Here is an 18,731-nt window from a genome sequence, read left to right on the forward strand (position 1 = left end):
CAAACCAAAGAAAATACAAGCAGGAACTTAGCTTCTGCTGGGAAGACAGGTCACAAGAACGATCCAGGAGTGAACTAGACCAATACTGGAACATTGACAGGTGGCATGGAGCAAAGATCTAAGTGGAGTTAAATAGAGCAGCAAGCTAACGAATTAACCTCGTCACCTGTGGAAGGAAACTCAGAAACACCCACCAGAGGAAGTCCATGGACAGAACCAGCCGAAGTACCATTCATGACCACAGGAGGGAGCCCGACAACAGAATTCACAACAGACACCTGAGGACACAGTAGCAGAATAGAGCCTGGGTCGTGATAGAGATCCTGTAAAAAGGCTTGAGCTACCTGTTGTCCTACCAATAAGAGGGACAGAGAGAATGTGAGGACTTTGTGAGAGGCCTAAGGCAGAAAGGGACTACACCACAGTGCTATTGTTATAAAGACAGTGAGATATTGTTAAGAGACAGTGTGCATTTTTCAAATGTTGCCTCTAACCAATGGCATGTGTTTGTCTATTATTTCTAGCCCTTCCACCATAGGGAGGGCGCCGGAGCAACAAGTGTCTACTGTTGCTAACTTCCGGTTCCTGTTATTCTGCGCTTCTGTTTCTGAAGTATCTGCAAGGAACTCCGCTTATTCTGTCTGTTTCCACAGATCCTCTGCTACCAGTTATCCGGTTAATCTGGACTGCATCCGCAGTATCTACTCTGGACCTGTCTAGTCCTGCCAGTCCGCCAGCCTTACTTCCGGACCACACCAGTACCACCGGCACCAGCCTCTACACCTGGTATCCTCCAGTCAACACTGCAATAAACGCTAACCTTGCTGGCCCGTCTGTTCCGCTGGGACAGCCGCCACGAGTACGGGGTCTAAGTGAAGGTAGCACCCGTGTCCTCCAGGCATTCCATTCTGTCCCTGTTCGAGGGGACTTACTACGGGTGTCTGGGGCTCACGCAGTAAAGTCCCCTTCGGAGGCCCCCGGACTGTGGTCTAGTGGTTCCACATCAAACCTTAATAAATACAAATGTGAACTTCTACATCTGTGCCTCCGTTTCCATTCGTTACAGCTATAGGGAAGGCTTTTAATCCCACCTGGCAAAGGGGATTCCAGAATTGCTTCCAAGCTGTTCGGGCCATACCTGCACCTGTGATCCGGTACCCTAGACTGTGGCTGCCTGAATCCATCAATAAAAAACTAGAGACTGCAACCCTACTAATCCGGGAGTCCTGGGGACCCAGCTTCACCTGTGTGAAGCCATAACATCCCTGCTGCCACAACATCACCCCAGATGACCCCTTTAAACAGCGTCGGTCACCCTTGACCAAGTACCACAGGTGGCATCATGAACAAACTTTATTCAAGCCTCTTTAAAGACCATCCCTTTTACTTGGACGCCCAGGGCCAAGGACCAGGTTGCCGCCGCTATGACACATCCTTTTCAGTACTGGACTCGGTACCGAATACCCCACAGACCTGGAGGGCGATCCATTTATTTTCCAGGTGGGTGTTGTTTTCTTTGGGTAGGTGTATATAGGTGCCATGTGCCTTAGACAGGCTGGATAGAAATCCTTTTTGGCATAGTGATAGGACGATTGTATGCTGTGCCGTGTCTTATGTAGGACAGAGCTATGTAAATCGGATTGCACTCCGCCATGCAAGTCAATGAGTTTGGGGAAAAATATCAGACTGCAATTGAGTGACTCTACCCTATGGCCTAGAACTCCAGAGGAATAAATGGGGCTGTATCGAGTGCACTACAGGTGTATATTGAGGTTACATGGCATCAGTGTCAATCTGTACAGTTGGCATGATAATGCGCAAAATCTATTTATGAATAATCTTGTTATAAATAATGTGTTATTGATCAGGAAAGGGGGAACTTGGTGGATCTTTTTCCAACCTACTGTATCTGCCTATGAATTATTTCCTGACCCAGGTTTGAACATTATTAGGTGGCTGCTTTTTACTTTGCATTGGAATCCTTAAACAGGACATGTCACTAGGTCAAAAGTGATCTCTTTTTGTTCAGATTTAATTTCCACTATTTCCCTGAGTATTCAGTTGTTTTCTTTTTTTAAATTTGCAGTACAGTTACAGAGCCTTTTTTAGGGCTAATTTTTATGGTCTTTACGAAGGGGGCATTGCTCGCAGGGTATAAATGCAGAGCAGCCTAAAGACACGCCCGAGAGGATCCTATGGGTCACGCCCCTTTCATAAAGACATGCAAAAATTAGCATGATAAACCCCTCCCTTTTATCTCTGGAACTGGATGATGGATTTTACAAAAGAAAAAAAAACGGAATACTCAGGGGAACAGTGGGACTAAAATAAGACCCACTTTTGACCTCGTAACAAGTCTTCTTTAAAAAAGATAAAAGGTTGTTTCTTCTGAGCAAGGTTTTTGGCGAAATTACTATATGTTCAGATATTTTGATGAACCGTTCAAGGAATGACTTGACGTGGAGACTACTAAAGTACGAAACATAAAATGCTGTTAGATAAAGTACTAGTTTTATTATATTATTTTACTTGTGTATGTAGTAACTTTCTGCCAAGTCTAAACTTTATGTTATTACTAGTTTTGACCCATTGCTACTTTACAGAAGCTGTAAGCATAACTACAGTTTTCAATTCAGATACTAGATTGATCATGATGCACTGTATAGCTTGCGCTTATCTGGTCTCCTCGTGCAGGTGGTAGAGTTTTCTATATTAACCCAAGGCCTCTGATAGAGGGTTTAAAAAAACCTCTTAAACAGAAACTTCTGATAACTTGAGCTTTAACTTGATTGGTCAGTCAAGAGTATAAAAACTTCACAAATTTGCTCCAAAACCACTTGCCGGAAAGTGAACCACAATGGCATTCCTTTGGCTTCTTTCATGCCTTGCCCTCTTTGGGGGTTCTCTTGGTGAGTTGGAAAATTACTTTAAACATTTGTTTAAATTTTTTTTTTAAATTACTAACATTTATTTTCTTTAGTAATTCACAATGGTACAAATAATATTTCTTTAATATTTAGGCTGTGGTGTGCCAGCTATCAAGCCTGTTATTTCTGGCTACGCCAGAATTGTAAATGGTGAGACTGCGGTTTCTGGTTCCTGGCCATGGCAAGTCTCCCTTCAGGTACAGTGAAAACTGTGAACATATTTCAAACCTGTTTATTCATGATATATGTTATATTTTATATCTGATATTTTTTTTGGAATGCAGTAAAATAATCAGGTCCTGTTCAGAGTCATTATGGCATCTGATCATGACAAAAATGAGGTCCCAATAAATCCGAACAGATGACTTGGACTTAGGGCTCATTCAGATGTTAGTGACTTTTCTCGTTTGCAAAAAAATGATTTTCTTTAGTTTTGTTTAATCAGATTTTCACCAGAGTTTGATCAATGTGTTTTCTCTTCTTTTTTTTTGCATACGAAGAGGTTTTTTTTTTTCAAGCTGTATTATCAAACAGGAAACTGAAAAGCACACAGATGGCATCCTCGTGCTGTCTGATTATTTTGCATGAACCTGTAGACTTACATTGGCAAGTTTAATCCATGACTAGGATCAAAAGGGGACATGTCTCCGTGTGTTGGTGTTGACCACTCAGGCTGCAAAAATGCACGGACAAATGAACACACCCTTATAAACTATGATGTGTAGAAGTTCCACCCATGAGGAACATCAATAGAACTCGTTCGTGAAAAACTGATGTTTCAGTGAACCTTTACAATGGGTTCTTTCAGGCTTCGATCAAATTTTCGACTTTCTTGAATATTTCTTTATACTATGCTATTGTCACCTAAGCACCAGTATGAAGAATGCACCCTGGTAACGAAAAATATTAAAGCAGAATTAGGGATATACAGTGGGGCAAAAAAGTATTTAGTCAGTCAGCAATAGTGCAAGTTCCACCACTTAAAAAGATGAGAGGCGTCTGTAATTTACATCATAGGTAGACCTCAACTATGGGAGACAAACTGAGAAAAAAAAATCCAGAAAATCACATTGTCTGTTTTTTTAACATTTTATTTGCATATTATGGTGGAAAATAAGTATTTGGTCAGAAACAAAATTGAATCTCAATACTTTGTAATATATCCTTTGTTGGCAATGACAGAGGTCAAACGTTTTCTGTAAGTCTTCAAAAGGTTGCCACACACTGTTGTTGGTATGTTGGCCCATTCCTCCATGCAGATCTCCTCTAGAGCAGTGATGTTTTTGGCTTTTCGCTTGGCAACACGGACTTTCAACTCCCTCCAAAGGTTTTCTATAGGGTTGAGATCTGGAGACTGGCTAGGCCACTCCAGGACCTTGAAATGCTTCTTACGAAGCCACTCCTTCGTTGCCCTGGCGGTGTGCTTTGGATCATTGTCATGTTGAAAGACCCAGCCACGTTTCATCTTCAATGCCCTTGCTGATGGAAGGAGGTTTGCACTCAAAATCTCACGATACATGGCCCCATTCATTCTTTCATGTACCCGGATCAGTCGTCCTGGCCCCTTTGCAGAGAAACAGCCCCAAAGCATGATGTTTCCACCACCATGCTTTACAGTAGGTATGGTGTTTGATGGATGCAACTCAGTAGTCTTTTTCCTCCAAACACGACAAGTTATGTTTCTACCAAACAGTTCCAGTTTGGTTTCATCAGACCATAGGACATTCTCCCAAAACTCCTCTGGATCATCCAAATGCTCTCTAGCAAACTTCAGACGGGCCCGGACATGTACTGGCTTAAGCAGTGGGACTGCACTGCAGGATCTGAGTCCATGGTGGCATAGTGTGTTACTTATGGTAGGCCTTGTTACATTGGTCCCAGCTCTCTGCAGTTCATTCACTAGGTCCCCCCGCGTGGATCTGGGATTTTTGCTCACCGTTCTTGTGATCATTCTGACCCCACGGGGTGGGATTTTGCGTGGAGCCCCAGATCGAGGGAGATTATCAGTGGTCTTGTATGTCTTCCATTTTCTAATTATTGCTCCCACTGTTGATTTCTTCACTCCAAGCTGGTTGGCTATTGCAGATTCAGTCTTCCCAGCCTGGTGCAGGGCTACAATTTTGTTTCTGGTGTCCTTTGACAGCTCTTTGGTCTTCATCATAGTGGAGTTTGGAGTCAGACTGTTTGAGGGTGTGCACAGGTGTCTATTTATACTGATAACAAGTTTAAACAGGTGCCATTACTACAGGTAATGAGTGGAGGAAAGAGGAGACTCTTAAAGAAGAAGTTACAGGTCTGTGAGAGCCAGAAATCTTGATTGTTTGTTTCTGACCAAATACTTATTTTCCACCACAATATGCAAAAATAATGATAAAAAAACAGACAATGTGATTTTCTGGATTTTTTTTTCGCAGTTTGTCTCCCATAGTTGAGGTCGACCTATGATGTAAATTACAGACGCCTCTCATCTTTTTAAGTGGTGGAACTTGCACTATTGCTGACTGACTAAATACTTTTTTGCCCCACTGTACTTGTTAAATTCTTAAAACAGAAAAAAATAATTTTAGATTATTACAATATAATAATAATAATAGTAATATTGTTATTATTATTAATAATACATGAAAAGTTTGTAAAAATTCTCAAAATAAAAGTTCACTATTTTACAAATACTAGAACGATTAGCAAGATAGCACACACCAGATGTTAATGCTCACATAACATGCCTTCTACTTCTTGCCTTTTGTATCCTTGAAGAGGTTTAATTAATTTTAGCAAATTACTTTTCATTATCATTGCCATTGTAGAGCAAAAGTGCAGGCAAAATTCATAAAATGTGTTTTTAGAATAATTATTTATTTTTAAATGCCTGCAAATGTGTTTTATTATATTAGATAAGTATAACAAAAGTGTATAACACAGGGTAAAAACAAGTATGATAACTATGGCTAAATTAGTGAAAGATTCTGGAGGGCATTCTAAGGGACGCTGCGACTCAAGGAGAAGTCATTATTATGGGGGACTTCAACTACCCTGAAATAGATTGGGGAACAGAAACCTGCAGTTCCAGCAAAGGTAATCGGTTTTTGACAATTATGAGAGACAATTACCTTTCACAACTGGTTCAGGACCCAACAAGAAGGGGGGCACTGCTAGACCTAATATTAACCAACAGGCCAGACCGCATATCAAATATAAGGGTTGGGGGTTACTTGGGAAATAGCGATCACAAAATAATAAGTTTTCATGTATCCTTTAAAAAGATGTGTAGTAGAGGGGTTACAAGGACACTAAACTTCAGGAGGGCAAATTTCCAACGGATGAGAGAGGATCTTGGTGCAATTAACTGGGACGATATCCTGAGACACAAAAATACACAGAGAAAATGGGATACGTTTATTAGCATCCTGGATAGGACCTGTGCACAGTATATACCGTATGGGAATAAACATATTAGAAATAGGAGGAAACCAATATGGCTAAATAGAGCTGTAAGGGGCGCAATAAGGGACAAAAAGAAAGCATTTAGAGAATTAAAGGAAGTAGGTAGTGAGGAGGCATTAAATAAATACAGAAAATTAAATAAATTCTGTAAAAAGCAAATCAAGGCAGCAAAGATAGAGACAGAGAGACTCATTGCCAGAGAGAGTAAAAATAATCCTAAAATATTCTTTAACTACATAAATAGTAAGAAACTAAAAAATGATAGTGTTGGCCCCCTTAAAAATAGTCTGGGTGAGATGGTGGATGAGGATGAGGAAAAAGCCAATATGCTAAATGACTTTTTTTCATCAGTATTTACACAAGAAAATCCCATGGCAGACAAAATGTCTAGTGATAAAAATTCCCAATTAAATGTCACCTGCTTAACCCAGCAGGAAGTGCGGCGGTGTCTAAAAATCACTAAAATTGACAAATCTCCGGGCCCGGATGGGATACACCCTCGAGTACTGCAGGAATTAAGTACAGTCATTGATAGACCATTATTTTTAATCTTTAAAGACTCCATAATAACAGGGTCTGTGCCACAGGACTGGCGTATAGCAAATGTGGTGCCAATATTCAAAAAGGGAACAAAAACTGAACTCGGAAACTATAGGCCAGTAAGCTTAACCTCTACTGTGGGTAAAATCCTGGAGGGCATTCTAAGGGACGCTATACTGGAGTATCTGAAGAGGAATAACCTCATGACCCAGTATCAGCACGGGTTTACTAGGGACCGTTCATGTCAGACTAATTTGATCAGTTTCTATGAAGAGGTAAGTTCCGGATTGGACCAAGGGAACCCAGTGGATGTAGTGTATATGGACTTTTCAAAAGCTTTTGATACGGTGCCACACAAAAGGTTGATACATAAAATGAGAATAATGGGGATAGGGGAAAATATGTGCAAGTGGGTTGAGAGCTGGCTCAGGGATAGGAAACAAAGGGTGGTTATTAATGGAGCACACTCGGACTGGGTAGCGGTTAGCAGTGGGGTACCACAGGGGTCAGTATTGGGCCCTCTTCTTTTTAACATATTTATTAATGACCTTGTAGGGGGCATTCAGAGTAGAATTTCAATATTTGCAGATGACACTAAACTCTGCAGGGTAATCAATACAGAGGAGGACAATTTTATATTACAGGATGATTTATGTAAACTAGAAGCTTGGGCTGATAAATGGCAAATGAGCTTTAATGGGGATAAATGTAAGGTCATGCACTTGGGTAGAAGTAATAAGATGTATAATTATGTGCTTAATTCTAAAACTCTGGGCAAAACCGTCAATGAAAAAGACCTGGGTGTATGGGTGGATGACAAACTTAAATTCAGTGGCCAGTGTCAGGCAGCTGCTACAAAGGCAAATAAAATAATGGGATGCATTAAAAGAGGCATAGATGCTCATGAGGAGAATATAATTTTACCTCTATACAAGTCACTAGTTCGACCACACTTAGAATACTGTGCACAGTTCTGGTCTCCGGTGTATAAGAAAGACATAGCTGAACTGGAGCGGGTGCAGAGAAGAGCGACCAAGGTTATTAGAGGACTGGGGGGTCTGCAATACCAAGATAGGTTATTACACTTGGGGCTATTTAGTTTGGAAAAATGAAGACTAAGGGGTGATCTCATTTTAATGTATAAATATATGAGGGGACAGTACAAAGACCTTTCTGATGATCTTTTTAATCATAGACCTGAAACAGGGACAAGGGGGCATCCTCTGCGGTTGGAGGAAAAAAGGTTTAAGCATAATAACAGACACGGATTCTTTACTGTAAGAGCAGTGAGACTATGGAACTCTCTGCCGTGTGATGTTGTAATTAGTGATTCATTACTTAAATTTAAGAGGGGACTGGATACCTTTCTGGAAAAGTATAATGTTACAGGGTATATACACTAGATTCCTTGATAGGGCGTTGATCCAGGGAACTAGTCTGATTGCCGTATGTGGAGTTGGGAAGGAATTTTTTTCCCCAATGTGGAGCTTACTCTTTGCACATGGGGTTTTTTTGCCTTCCTCTGGATCAACATGTTAGGGCATGTTAGGTTAGGCTATGGGTTGAACTAGATGGACATATAGTCTTCCTTCAACCTTAATAACTATGTAACTATGTAACTATGTAAGATTAGTACGGAGGGACGAGTTGCAAGGGCTTACATTCTACAAGGGAACAGGGTGATTGTATGTGAGGGTTGAAACTGTTCATATGCAGTGACAGCAGGGTCATTAGCTCTCTCTAAAGAGATGGGTTTTCGGGTTGCTTTTAACGGGTTGTCCAGGAACATTTAATTTTTTTTGCGATGGGCTTAAAATCTACTGCCTATTCTACCTGGCACAGCTCAAAGTGGTCACCAACCGCTCCGCTGCTCATCATCAATAGAACAGCTCTTCCCCTTCAGGCTGCTTTGTCAACGGGGCGAGACTGCCGACATCATGTTGATTGACTGCTGGCTCCCCGCAGACAGGCAGCGGGGAGCCGGCTGTAAATTAGCCTGGCGTCAGTCACGCAACATCAACAGAGCATAGTAGACGATAAGCCTCTGCTTTGTTGATGCTGAATCACTGGAAGAGATCAGCACCGGGCACAATTGGAAGGTAGTTAGCAACTACCTGCTTGTTAGTTCTTCGACCCACTGTGAACAAAATGTAATAGTCCTGTACAACTCCTTTAAATTTTCAAAAGTTGGGTGATTGATGGAGTTGAAGCTTAAGATTAGAGAGCAAGAATGGGAGAAATCTTGGAGATGGTTGTGTACTGAGTAACATACTCTAATCTTTACCACACGTCTGTGTCTATTCCCTATTGTTTGTATATTTATCATGAGGTCCTAGCAATGCGAGAGCAAAGTAATGACTCATGTGATTATACCTCACAGGACAGGACTGGCTTCCACTTCTGTGGTGGTTCCCTGATCAACAGCCTCTGGGTTGTCACAGCTGCTCACTGTGGTGTCACGTAAGTATTTTACAATTATTTTTTTTTTTTGCAATTTCACTGACATAATAAGATTTAGTGTACATTTTTCTATCTGTATATTTAAAGGGAATTGATCAGCACAATTTTATACATAAAAGTTGTGGTATGGCTGTTAAGGCGCTTGTCCCCCATTAAAGTCAATACATTTTTTTGTACAGATCTGATGTGCCAATCATGAGAAATCTAGTGTGGAAGCCTCAAGTAAATTAGGCTGGAAGACCCTTAGGGGCATGTCTGTATAGCTGTGGACACTGACACGCCCCTGTGCACTTCCAGTCTGAGTTCCATATTACTCCTGCACTAAAGTTTCCATGACTGGCATATGACAAATTACTAGCGTATGTTAGGAGTCGAGTTTCCTCTGCTGCACAGGGGGAATCTCGATCCGTCTCCGCTGCGGTCTCCCATTCTCCTCCAGCCACAGTGGAGTCTGCTCAGCAGGGACGTCGATCCCAGCGTCTCGCTCAGTCTGACTCTGTGCGAAGAGTTACTGCTGCTTTTCCTGCTTCTGCCATTGAAGCCAGTGCTGGGCAGCGGCGAGTGGACGTTTCTGCATCGAAGTCCTTGTTTGCACACACTGAGCATGCCCAGGGCAGGATCTCCTGTTGGAGATCGAGGGTCACATGCTCGGGTGCTGCAGCACATCCCATTGGTCCTTTTGGCAGGTCCTGAAAGGGCAAAACTTCTGTAGCTGTTTCCTGTGCTGCAGCTATATAAACTGCGCATGACCGCATGGCCATGCACTAGTATTGTCTTGTAAATATGTGTGTGTGTTGTGAGTGAAAGTCGCTCTTTAAATAACCCTCCCTATTGAATGTCTGTTCGCGGAAGGTGTATGTTTGCCATCTAGCGCCCGACTTATCCAACAGCACGTAACACACATTACAGCTACCAGTTGCTGTGTCCGCCTGTACGGCGCCGTGCGCTTGCTCTGCGCTTTCCTGACCCAAGCCTGGATGGTTAGTGGCGTTCGTCTGTGCGGCACCGCACGCACTCTTGTGCCTTAATATTATTATTTAGTTTCCTTACACACCCAGTTGCGGTGTTGTGCCAGCAAGTGTCTAATCGGACTTCAATCCTAGTTGGGCTTGAGTTCGCTGACTCCTTGCTCGCGCTCTATGTGCGGTACTGCGGTCCTGTGATGCAACAGGATCGCTTCCTTCACGCAGGATGTAGTTAACCCGTGCGTGTATACTTGTAGTACCGCCATATAGTCCGTCTTACTAGCAGCAGGGTTTTTCCTGCACGGAGGACCTCGGACTGCGAACGCACCTAGTTCCATTTCATCTTGTACTTGGTGCGTTCCGCCAGTCCCTAACAGCGTATCTCTGCAAAAAAAAAAAAAAATCCGTTTTTTGGGGAAATAGCCATTTATACAGAAAAAAAAACAATTCTTCAGTGTTTAACCCCTTAGCGACCGCCGATACGCCTTTTAACGGCGGCCGCTAAGGGTACTTAAACCACAGCGCCGTTAATTAACGGCGCTGTGGAAAAAGTCCATAGCGCCCCCCAGAGGCCGATTTTCTCCGGGGTCTCGGCTGCCGAGGGTAGCCGAGACCCCAGAGAACATGATTTGGGGTTTTTTTAACCCACCCCGCATTTGCGATCGCCGGTAATTAACCGTTTACCGGCGATCGCAAAAAAACCCAAAAAAACGCGATCTCTTTTTAATTTCTCTGTCCTCCGATGTGATCGCACATCGGAGGACAGAGAAAAGGGGTCCCAGGTGGCCCCCCAATACTCACCTAGCTCCCCCGATGCTCCTCGCGTCTCCCGGTGGGCGCCGCCATCTTCAAAATGGCGGGCGCATGCGCAGTGCGCCCGCCGGCCGGCACCGGGAGAATCTTTGGGGTCCCGGCTGCCGGGGGTACCCGAGACCCCAAAGAGCATGATCGGGGTCGGTATTACCGACCCCTGTTTTGCGATCGCCGGTAATTAACTGTTTACCGGCGACCGCAAAAAAAAAAAAAAAAAGTAAAGTGTAATTCTCTGTCCTCTGATGTGATCGCACATCAGAGGACAGAGAAATAGGGGGATTCGGGGACCCTATCATACTCACCTAGGTCCCTGGATCCTCTTGCTGCTCCTCCTGGCCGCCGGCAGAAGAACATGGCGGACGCATGCCCAGTGCGCCCGCCATCTGTCTCCATCTGCCGGCCGGCAGGAGAACAGCAGTTGGGGCTAAAATTAGGGGTAGGGGTAGGGTTAGGGTTAGGGGTAGGGTTAGGGGTAGGGTTAGGGGTAGGGTTAGGGGTAGGGTTAGGGGTAGGGTTAGGGTTAGGGGTAGGGTTAGGGGTAGGGTTAGGGGTAGGGTTAGGGGTAGGGGTAGGGTTAGGGGTAGGGTTAGGGGTAGGGGTAGGGTTAGGGGTAGGGTTAGGGGTAGGGTTAGGGGTAGGGCTAGGGTTAGGGCTAGGGTTAGGGCTAGGGTTGGGGCTAAATTTAGGGTTAGGGTTGGGGCTAAATTTAGGGTTAGGCTTCTTTCACACTTACGTCGGTACGGGGCCGTCGCAATGCGTCGGCCCAACATACCGACGCACGTTGTGAAAATTGTGCACAACGTGGGCAGCAGCTGTAGTTTTTCAACGCATCCGCTGCCCAATCTATGTCCTGGCAAGGAAGGGGCGGAGTTACGGCCACGCATGCGCGGTCAGAAATGGCGGATGCGACGTACAAAAAAACGTTTCATTGAACGTTTTTTTGTGCCGACGCTCCGCCAAAACACAACTGATCCAGTGCACGACGGACGCGACGTGTGGCCATTCGTCACGATCCGTCGGCAATACAAGTCTATGGGCAAAAAACGCATCCTGCGGGCACATTTGCAGGATCCGTTTCTTGTCCAAAACGACGGATTGCGACGGAATGCCAAACGACGCAAGTGTGAAAGTAGCCTTAGGGCTAGGGTTAGGGTTGGGGCTAAAGTTAGGGCTAGGGTTGGGGCTAAAGTTAGGGTTAGAGCTGGGATTAGGGTTAGGGTTTGGATTAGGGTTGGTATTAGGTTTAGGGTTGGCATTAGGGTTACGCTTGGGATTAGGGTTAGGTTTGGGATTAGGGTTGAGATTAGGATTAGGGGTGTGTTGGATTTAGGGTTTTGATTAGGGTTATGGTTAGGGTTGACATTAGGGTTGTTTTGGGGTAAGGGTTGTGATTATGGTTAGGGTTAGTGATTAGGATTATGGATCAGGTTGGGATTAGGGTTAGGGATGTGTTGGGGTTAGGGTTGGAGCTAGAATTGGGGGGTTTCCACTGTTTAGGTACATCAGGGGGTCTCCAAACACGACAGCCAATTTTGCGCTCAAAAAGTCAAATGGTGCTCCCTCCCTTCTGAGCTCTGCCGTGCGCCCAAACAGTGGGTTACCCCCACATATGGGGCATCAGCGTACTCGGGATAAATTGGACAACAACTTCTGGGGTCAATTTCTCTTGTTACCCTTGTGAAAATAAAAACTTGGGGGCTACAAAATCTTTTTTGTGAAAAAAAAATTTTTTTTATTTTCACGACTCTGCATTCTAAACTTCTGTGAAGCACTTGGGCATTCAAAGTTCTCACCACACATCTAGATAAGTTCCTTGGGGGGTCAAGTTTCCAAAATGGGGTCACTTGTGGGGGGTTACTACAGTTTAGGTACATCAGGGGCTCTGCAATCGCAACATAATGCCCACAGACCATACTATCAAAGTCTGCATTCCAAAAAGGCGCTCCTTCCCTTCCGAGCTCTGCCGTGCGCCCAAACAGTGGTTTACCCCCACATATGGCGCATCAGCGTACTCGGGATAAATTGGACAACAACTATTGCTGTCCAATTTCTCCTGTTACCCTTGTGAAAATAAAAACTTGGGGGCTACAATATCTTTTTTGTGGAAAAAAAAATATTTTTTATTTTCACGACTCTGCATTCTAAACTTCTGTGAAGCACTTGGGCATTCAAAGTTCTCACCACACATCTAGATAAGTTCCTTGGGGGGTCTAGTTTCCAAAATGGGGTCACTTGTGGAGGGTTTCTACTGGTTAGGTACATCAGGGGCTCTGCAATCGCAACATAATGCCCACAGACCATTCTATCAAAGTCTGCATTCCAAAAAGGCGCTCCTTCCCTTCCGAGCTCTGCCGTGCGCCCAAACAGTGGTTTACCCCCACATATGGCGCATCAGCGTACTCGGGATAAATTGGACAACAACTATTGCAGTCCAATTTCTCCTGTTACCCTTGTGAAAATAAAAACTTGGGGGCTACAATATCTTTTTTGTGGAAAAAAAAAATATTTTTTATTTTCACGACTCTGCATTCTAAACTTCTGTGAAGCACTTGGGCATTCAAAGTTCTCACCACACATCTAGATAAGTTCCTTGGGGGGTCTAGTTTCCAAAATGGGGTCACTTGTGGAGGGTTTCTACTGGTTAGGTACATCAGGGGCTCTGCAAACGCAACATAATACCCGCAGACCATTCTATCAAAGTCTGCATTCCAAAACGGCGCTCCTTCCTTCCGAGCTCTGCCGTGCGCCCAAACAGTGGTTTACCCCCACATATGGGGTACCAGCATACTCAGGACAAATTGGACAACAACTTTTGGGGTCCAATTTCTCTTGTTACCCTTGTGAAAATAAAAACTTGGGGGCTAAAAAATCTTTTTTGGGAAAAAAAAAATATTTTTTATTTTCACGGCTCTGCATTATAAACTTCTGTGAAGCACTTGGGCATTCAAGGTTCTCACCACACATCTAGATAAGTTCCATGGGGGGTCTAGTTTCCAAAATGGGGTCACTTGTGGGGGATTTCTACTGTTTAGGCACATCAGGGGCTCTCCAAACGCGACATGGCGTCCGATCTCAATTCCAGCCAATTCTACATTGAAAAAGTAAAACGGCACTCCTCTTCCAAGCTCTGCGGTGCGCCCTAACAGTTGTTTACCCCCACATATTGGGTATCAGTGTACTCAGGAGAAATTGCACAACAACTTTTGTGGTCTAATTTATCCTGTTACCCTTGTGAAAATAAAAATTTGTGGGCAAAAAGATCATTTTTGTAGAAAAAATGCAATTTTTTTTTTCACGGCTCTACGTTATAAACTTCTGTGAAGCACATGGGGGTTCAAAGTGCTCACCACACATCTAGATATGTTCCTTAAGGGGTCTAGTTTCCAAAATGGGGTCACTTGTGGGGGGTTTCCACTGTTTAGGCACATCAGGGGCTCTGCAAACGTGACATGGCGTCCGATCTCAATTCCAGCCAATTCAACATTGAAAAAGTAAAACGGCGCTCCTTCACTTCCAAGCTCTGCGGTGCGCCCAAACAGTGGTTTACCCTCACATATGGGGTATCGACGTATTCAGGAGAAATCGCACAACAACTTTTGTGGTCTAATTTCTCCTGTTACCCTTGTGAAAATAAGAATTTGTGGGCGAAAAGATCATTTTTGTGTAAACAAAAGCGATTTTTTATTTTCACGGCTCTACGTTATAAACTTCTGTGAAGCACTTGGGGGTTCAAAGTGCTCACCACACATCTAGATAAGTTCCTTAAGGGGTCTAGTTTCCAAAATGGTGTCACTTGTGGGGAGTTTCCACTGTTTAGGCACATCAGGGGCTCTCTAAACGTGACATGGCGTCCGATCTCAATTCCAGCCAATTCTGCATTGAAAAAGTCAAACGGCGCTCCTTCACTTCTAAGTTCTGCGGTGCGCCCTAACAGTGGTTTACCCCCACATATGGGGTATTGGCGTATTCAGGACAAATTGTTTAACAAAATTTATGGTTACATTTCTGTTTTTACACTTGTGAAAATAAAAAAAATGGTTCTGAATTAAGATGTTTGCAAAAAAAAGTTAAATGTTCATTTTTTCCTTCCACATTGTTTCAGTTCCTGTGAAGCACGTAAAGGGTTAATAAACTTCTTGAATGTGGTTTTGAGAACCTTGAGGGGTGCAGTTTTTAGAATGGTGTCACACTTCATTATTTTCTATCATATAGACCCCTCAAAATGACTTCAAATGTGATGTGGTCCCTAAAAAAAAATGGTGTTGTAAAAATGAGAAATTGCTGGTCAACTTTTAACCCTTATAACTCCCTAACAAAAAAAAATTTTGGTTCCAAAATTGTGCTGATGTAAAGTAGACATGTGGGAAATGTTATTTATTAACTATTTTTCGTGACATATCTTTCTGATTTAAGGGCATAAAAATACAAAGTTTGAAAATTGCAAAATTTTAAAAATTTTCGCCATATTTCCGTTTTTTTCATAAATAATCGCAAGTAATATCAAAGAAATGTTACCACTAACATGAAGTACAATATGTCACGAAAAAACAATCTCAGAATCAGCGGGATCCGTTCAAGCGTTCCAGAGTTATAACCACATAAAGTGACAGTGGTCAGAATTGCAAAAATTGGCCTGGTCATTAAGTACCAAATTGGCTCTGTCACTAAGGGGTTAAAATACGTTAATATGTTCCCAATAAGTGATTCCGTACAGCTTATAGCGTGAATGTTTTTTTCTTTTCTTACGCACAGAACCTCCCACCGTGTAATTCTGGGTGAATTTGATCGTTCTTCCTCTGCTGAACCTATTCAGACCATGACCGTCTCCAAAGTAAGAGATGCTAAACTAGTCTAATATTGATGGACAAATATATTTTAGTAGATCACATATAATACCTTATTATACAGAGTTTACAATTTTTCTATAAAGAGAAAGATTGACTTTTTTTTTAACAGGTCTTCAGGCACCCCAGCTACAACTCCGTCTCCATTTCCAACGATATCACTCTCATCAAGCTCGCCAGCGCTGCCTCTTTGGACAGTCGCGTGTCCCCAGTGTGCGTTGCTGCTACAGCTGATGTATTCAATGGAGGCGAGAGATGCGTCACCACCGGATGGGGCTACGTCAATGCTGCATGTAAGGATTTCTAAGTCCTGTAACTATAGTGTCAAGATATTCATAATATAACTTCAGATGAATGGTCAACCATGTAATCTTAGAGCTCTTTAAGTCCATCAGATCGGACTTTTCTAAACATCACACGTCTTTATTTTGCTCAGCACAAGTTACACCAAGCAAATTGCAGCAGGTATCTCTGCCTCTTCTGACCACAAGTGACTGCCAGAGATACTGGGGATCCAACATCCAGAGCACCATGATCTGTGCTGGAGCCTCTGGTGCCTCCTCCTGCATGGTATGAGATATTACTGATTTAAGGATACTTATTTCTAGTCAAATATAATTTTTTTTTTGCAAAAGCTTCTGTTCTTGAATAAACCGAATGAAAGTATGAAAAATAAAATACTTTGCTCACTGTTTTTCATTCTTCTGTAGGGTGACTCTGGTGGACCTCTTGTGTGCCAGAGAAGTGGAGCTTGGACCTTGGCTGGTATCGTGTCCTGGGGAAGCTCTTCTTGCTCCACATCTACTCCCGCTGTCTATGCTCGTGTGACAGTTCTTAGAGCCTGGATGGACCAGACTGTTGCTGCTAACTAAATGTTTCTTTATAAATATTGATCATTAATAAAGTTACTATTGCAGCATTTTTTGTAACAGCATTTTATTAAAATAAGATCTTTTTTATGCATTCTGTATAATAGATATTGACTCCCCCATTAGAGCATCAAATTAATACATAAAGACAAATGTCCAGACTATAGACAGGTTAAAAAAAAACCCAGAAACAGTAGCCACGTGTAATGTAAAATGTCAACATAAGAACCTACACTGCTACAATACAAATGCATAAATTCAATCCAGAATACCATTTTATAGTTATTTTATATTTCAAGGACATGTACAGCAATATGCATCAATATTTTTAGGCATGGGTGCTGAAAAGGAATTATAACCTATGAGACAGTATCATCCAATGGGCTTCACTGGGAGTGCCTTGAGGGCAACCATAATGTGTCAAATCTTGCACCCCAGACATTTTCAAGTGTTCTTCTGGCATTCTCCCTCTCTCCCTAACTTTATATCATCTACCTTTTTTTATTTAATTCTAATAAAGTCTGAGAAGTCAACCTCAGTCATTTAATTTCGTAGTTTGGTACAAACTTCTTGAAATTGCAATAAAGATCCCAGCCAATACATCCACATTCTCCAAGTTGCCCAATGACATATACCTTCTGTCTACCATAGCACTCTTGTTGGAACAAGTACACTACCCCAGTTATAAGAGAAACAATTGAACTGGGTGTTGGAAATGTTAGCCTCCACTTAGAGTCCTAGGGGTATTTGTAAAGCAAACCTTAGTTGCCATGTCAAAACAGAGAAATTGCAAAACTATTTTAAATATATAGTCGACATTGAAACTGGATAATTTTTGGACAAATACTCAGCGTTTTTCAATGATATTAGAAATGTCGTGGCTCAACTTGTATGTTGCAATGAAGCATTGATTTGTGGAAACCACATTGCAGGAGATGGGCATGATCTATCATTTACATCTTGTGTTTGTGTTTGGATGTAAGTGCATTAGGATATCCCCTATTATTAAACTTCTTGCTCATCATGTCATTGTTATGCTGTAGAGAATATGGTTTACTACTAACTCATAAAACTGGCTACACAGGAATGAAGGAATCATCTGTCTGGGATGACAACTCACAAATATTAATATGTTGTTCCTGTTATTAGGTTTATTGTGTAAATATGTCTCGATCTTTTAGAACACTTTATCATTAAGGAACTGTATCATATTTTTGGACAGAGCAAGACAGAATTATACCTGGGTCGATGTAAATCACAAATGTGTCCTCCAATTGAGGCAAAGTACTCATCCAAAAAAAGAACACATCTTCTATGCATAACCACCATCTCAGCACATGGTCAAAGTGATGGGACCCATAGACACGATATTTTTTTGGGTGCACACAAAGATATTGGTGTACATGGGCACTACGTTGGAAGCCATTGCGGTTCCATATATCTGTGCGAAATACTTGTTATGAATTAAAAATTATTAACCTCTTTCTGACCTCGGACGTACTATCCCGTCCGAGGTCAGAAGCCCCGCTTTGATGCAGGGCTCCGCGGTGAGCCCGCATTAAAGCCGGGACATGTCAGCTGTTTTGAACAGCTGACATGTGCCCGTAATAGGCGTGGGCAGAATCGAGATCTGCCCGCACCTATTAACTAGTTAAATGCCGCTGTCAAACGCAGACAGCGGCATTTAACTACCGCTTCCGGCTGGGCGGCCGGAAATGACGTCATCGCCGACCCCGTCACATGATCGGGGGTCGGCGATGCGTCTCCATTGTAACCATAGAGGTCCTTGAGACCTCTATGGTTACTGATCGCCGGTGGCTGTGAGCGCCCCCCTGTGGTCGGCGCTCACAGCACACCTCCATTTCTGCT

The 18,731-nt window shown here is 42.9% G+C and overlaps 1 protein-coding gene across 2 annotated transcripts in view; it reads left to right on the plus strand.

Moving 5' to 3' along the window:
- LOC138648870 (chymotrypsinogen A-like) overlaps positions 1-16,912 on the plus strand; it is a 29,552-nt gene extending 12,640 nt beyond the window's left edge. The window contains exons 1-7 of one of the 2 annotated variants that reach the window (XM_069738836.1): positions 2,833-2,909; positions 3,021-3,124; positions 9,292-9,371; positions 15,902-15,980; positions 16,106-16,286; positions 16,430-16,563; positions 16,704-16,912. In XM_069738836.1, the coding sequence (XP_069594937.1) occupies positions 2,858-2,909; positions 3,021-3,124; positions 9,292-9,371; positions 15,902-15,980; positions 16,106-16,286; positions 16,430-16,563; positions 16,704-16,865 (792 nt within the window). In that variant the 5' untranslated portion in view covers positions 2,833-2,857 and the 3' untranslated portion in view covers positions 16,866-16,912. Of the gene's footprint in view, positions 1-2,832; positions 2,910-3,020; positions 3,125-9,291; positions 9,372-15,901; positions 15,981-16,105; positions 16,287-16,429; positions 16,564-16,703 lie in introns of those variants that run through there. The other variant, XM_069738837.1, reaches the window with a different exon arrangement.
- The last annotated feature ends 1,819 nt before the right edge of the window (positions 16,913-18,731 follow it).

The sequence above is a fragment of the Ranitomeya imitator genome, chromosome 9 (assembly GCF_032444005.1).
Source record: "Ranitomeya imitator isolate aRanImi1 chromosome 9, aRanImi1.pri, whole genome shotgun sequence".
Lineage (NCBI taxonomy): Eukaryota > Metazoa > Chordata > Amphibia > Anura > Dendrobatidae > Ranitomeya > Ranitomeya imitator.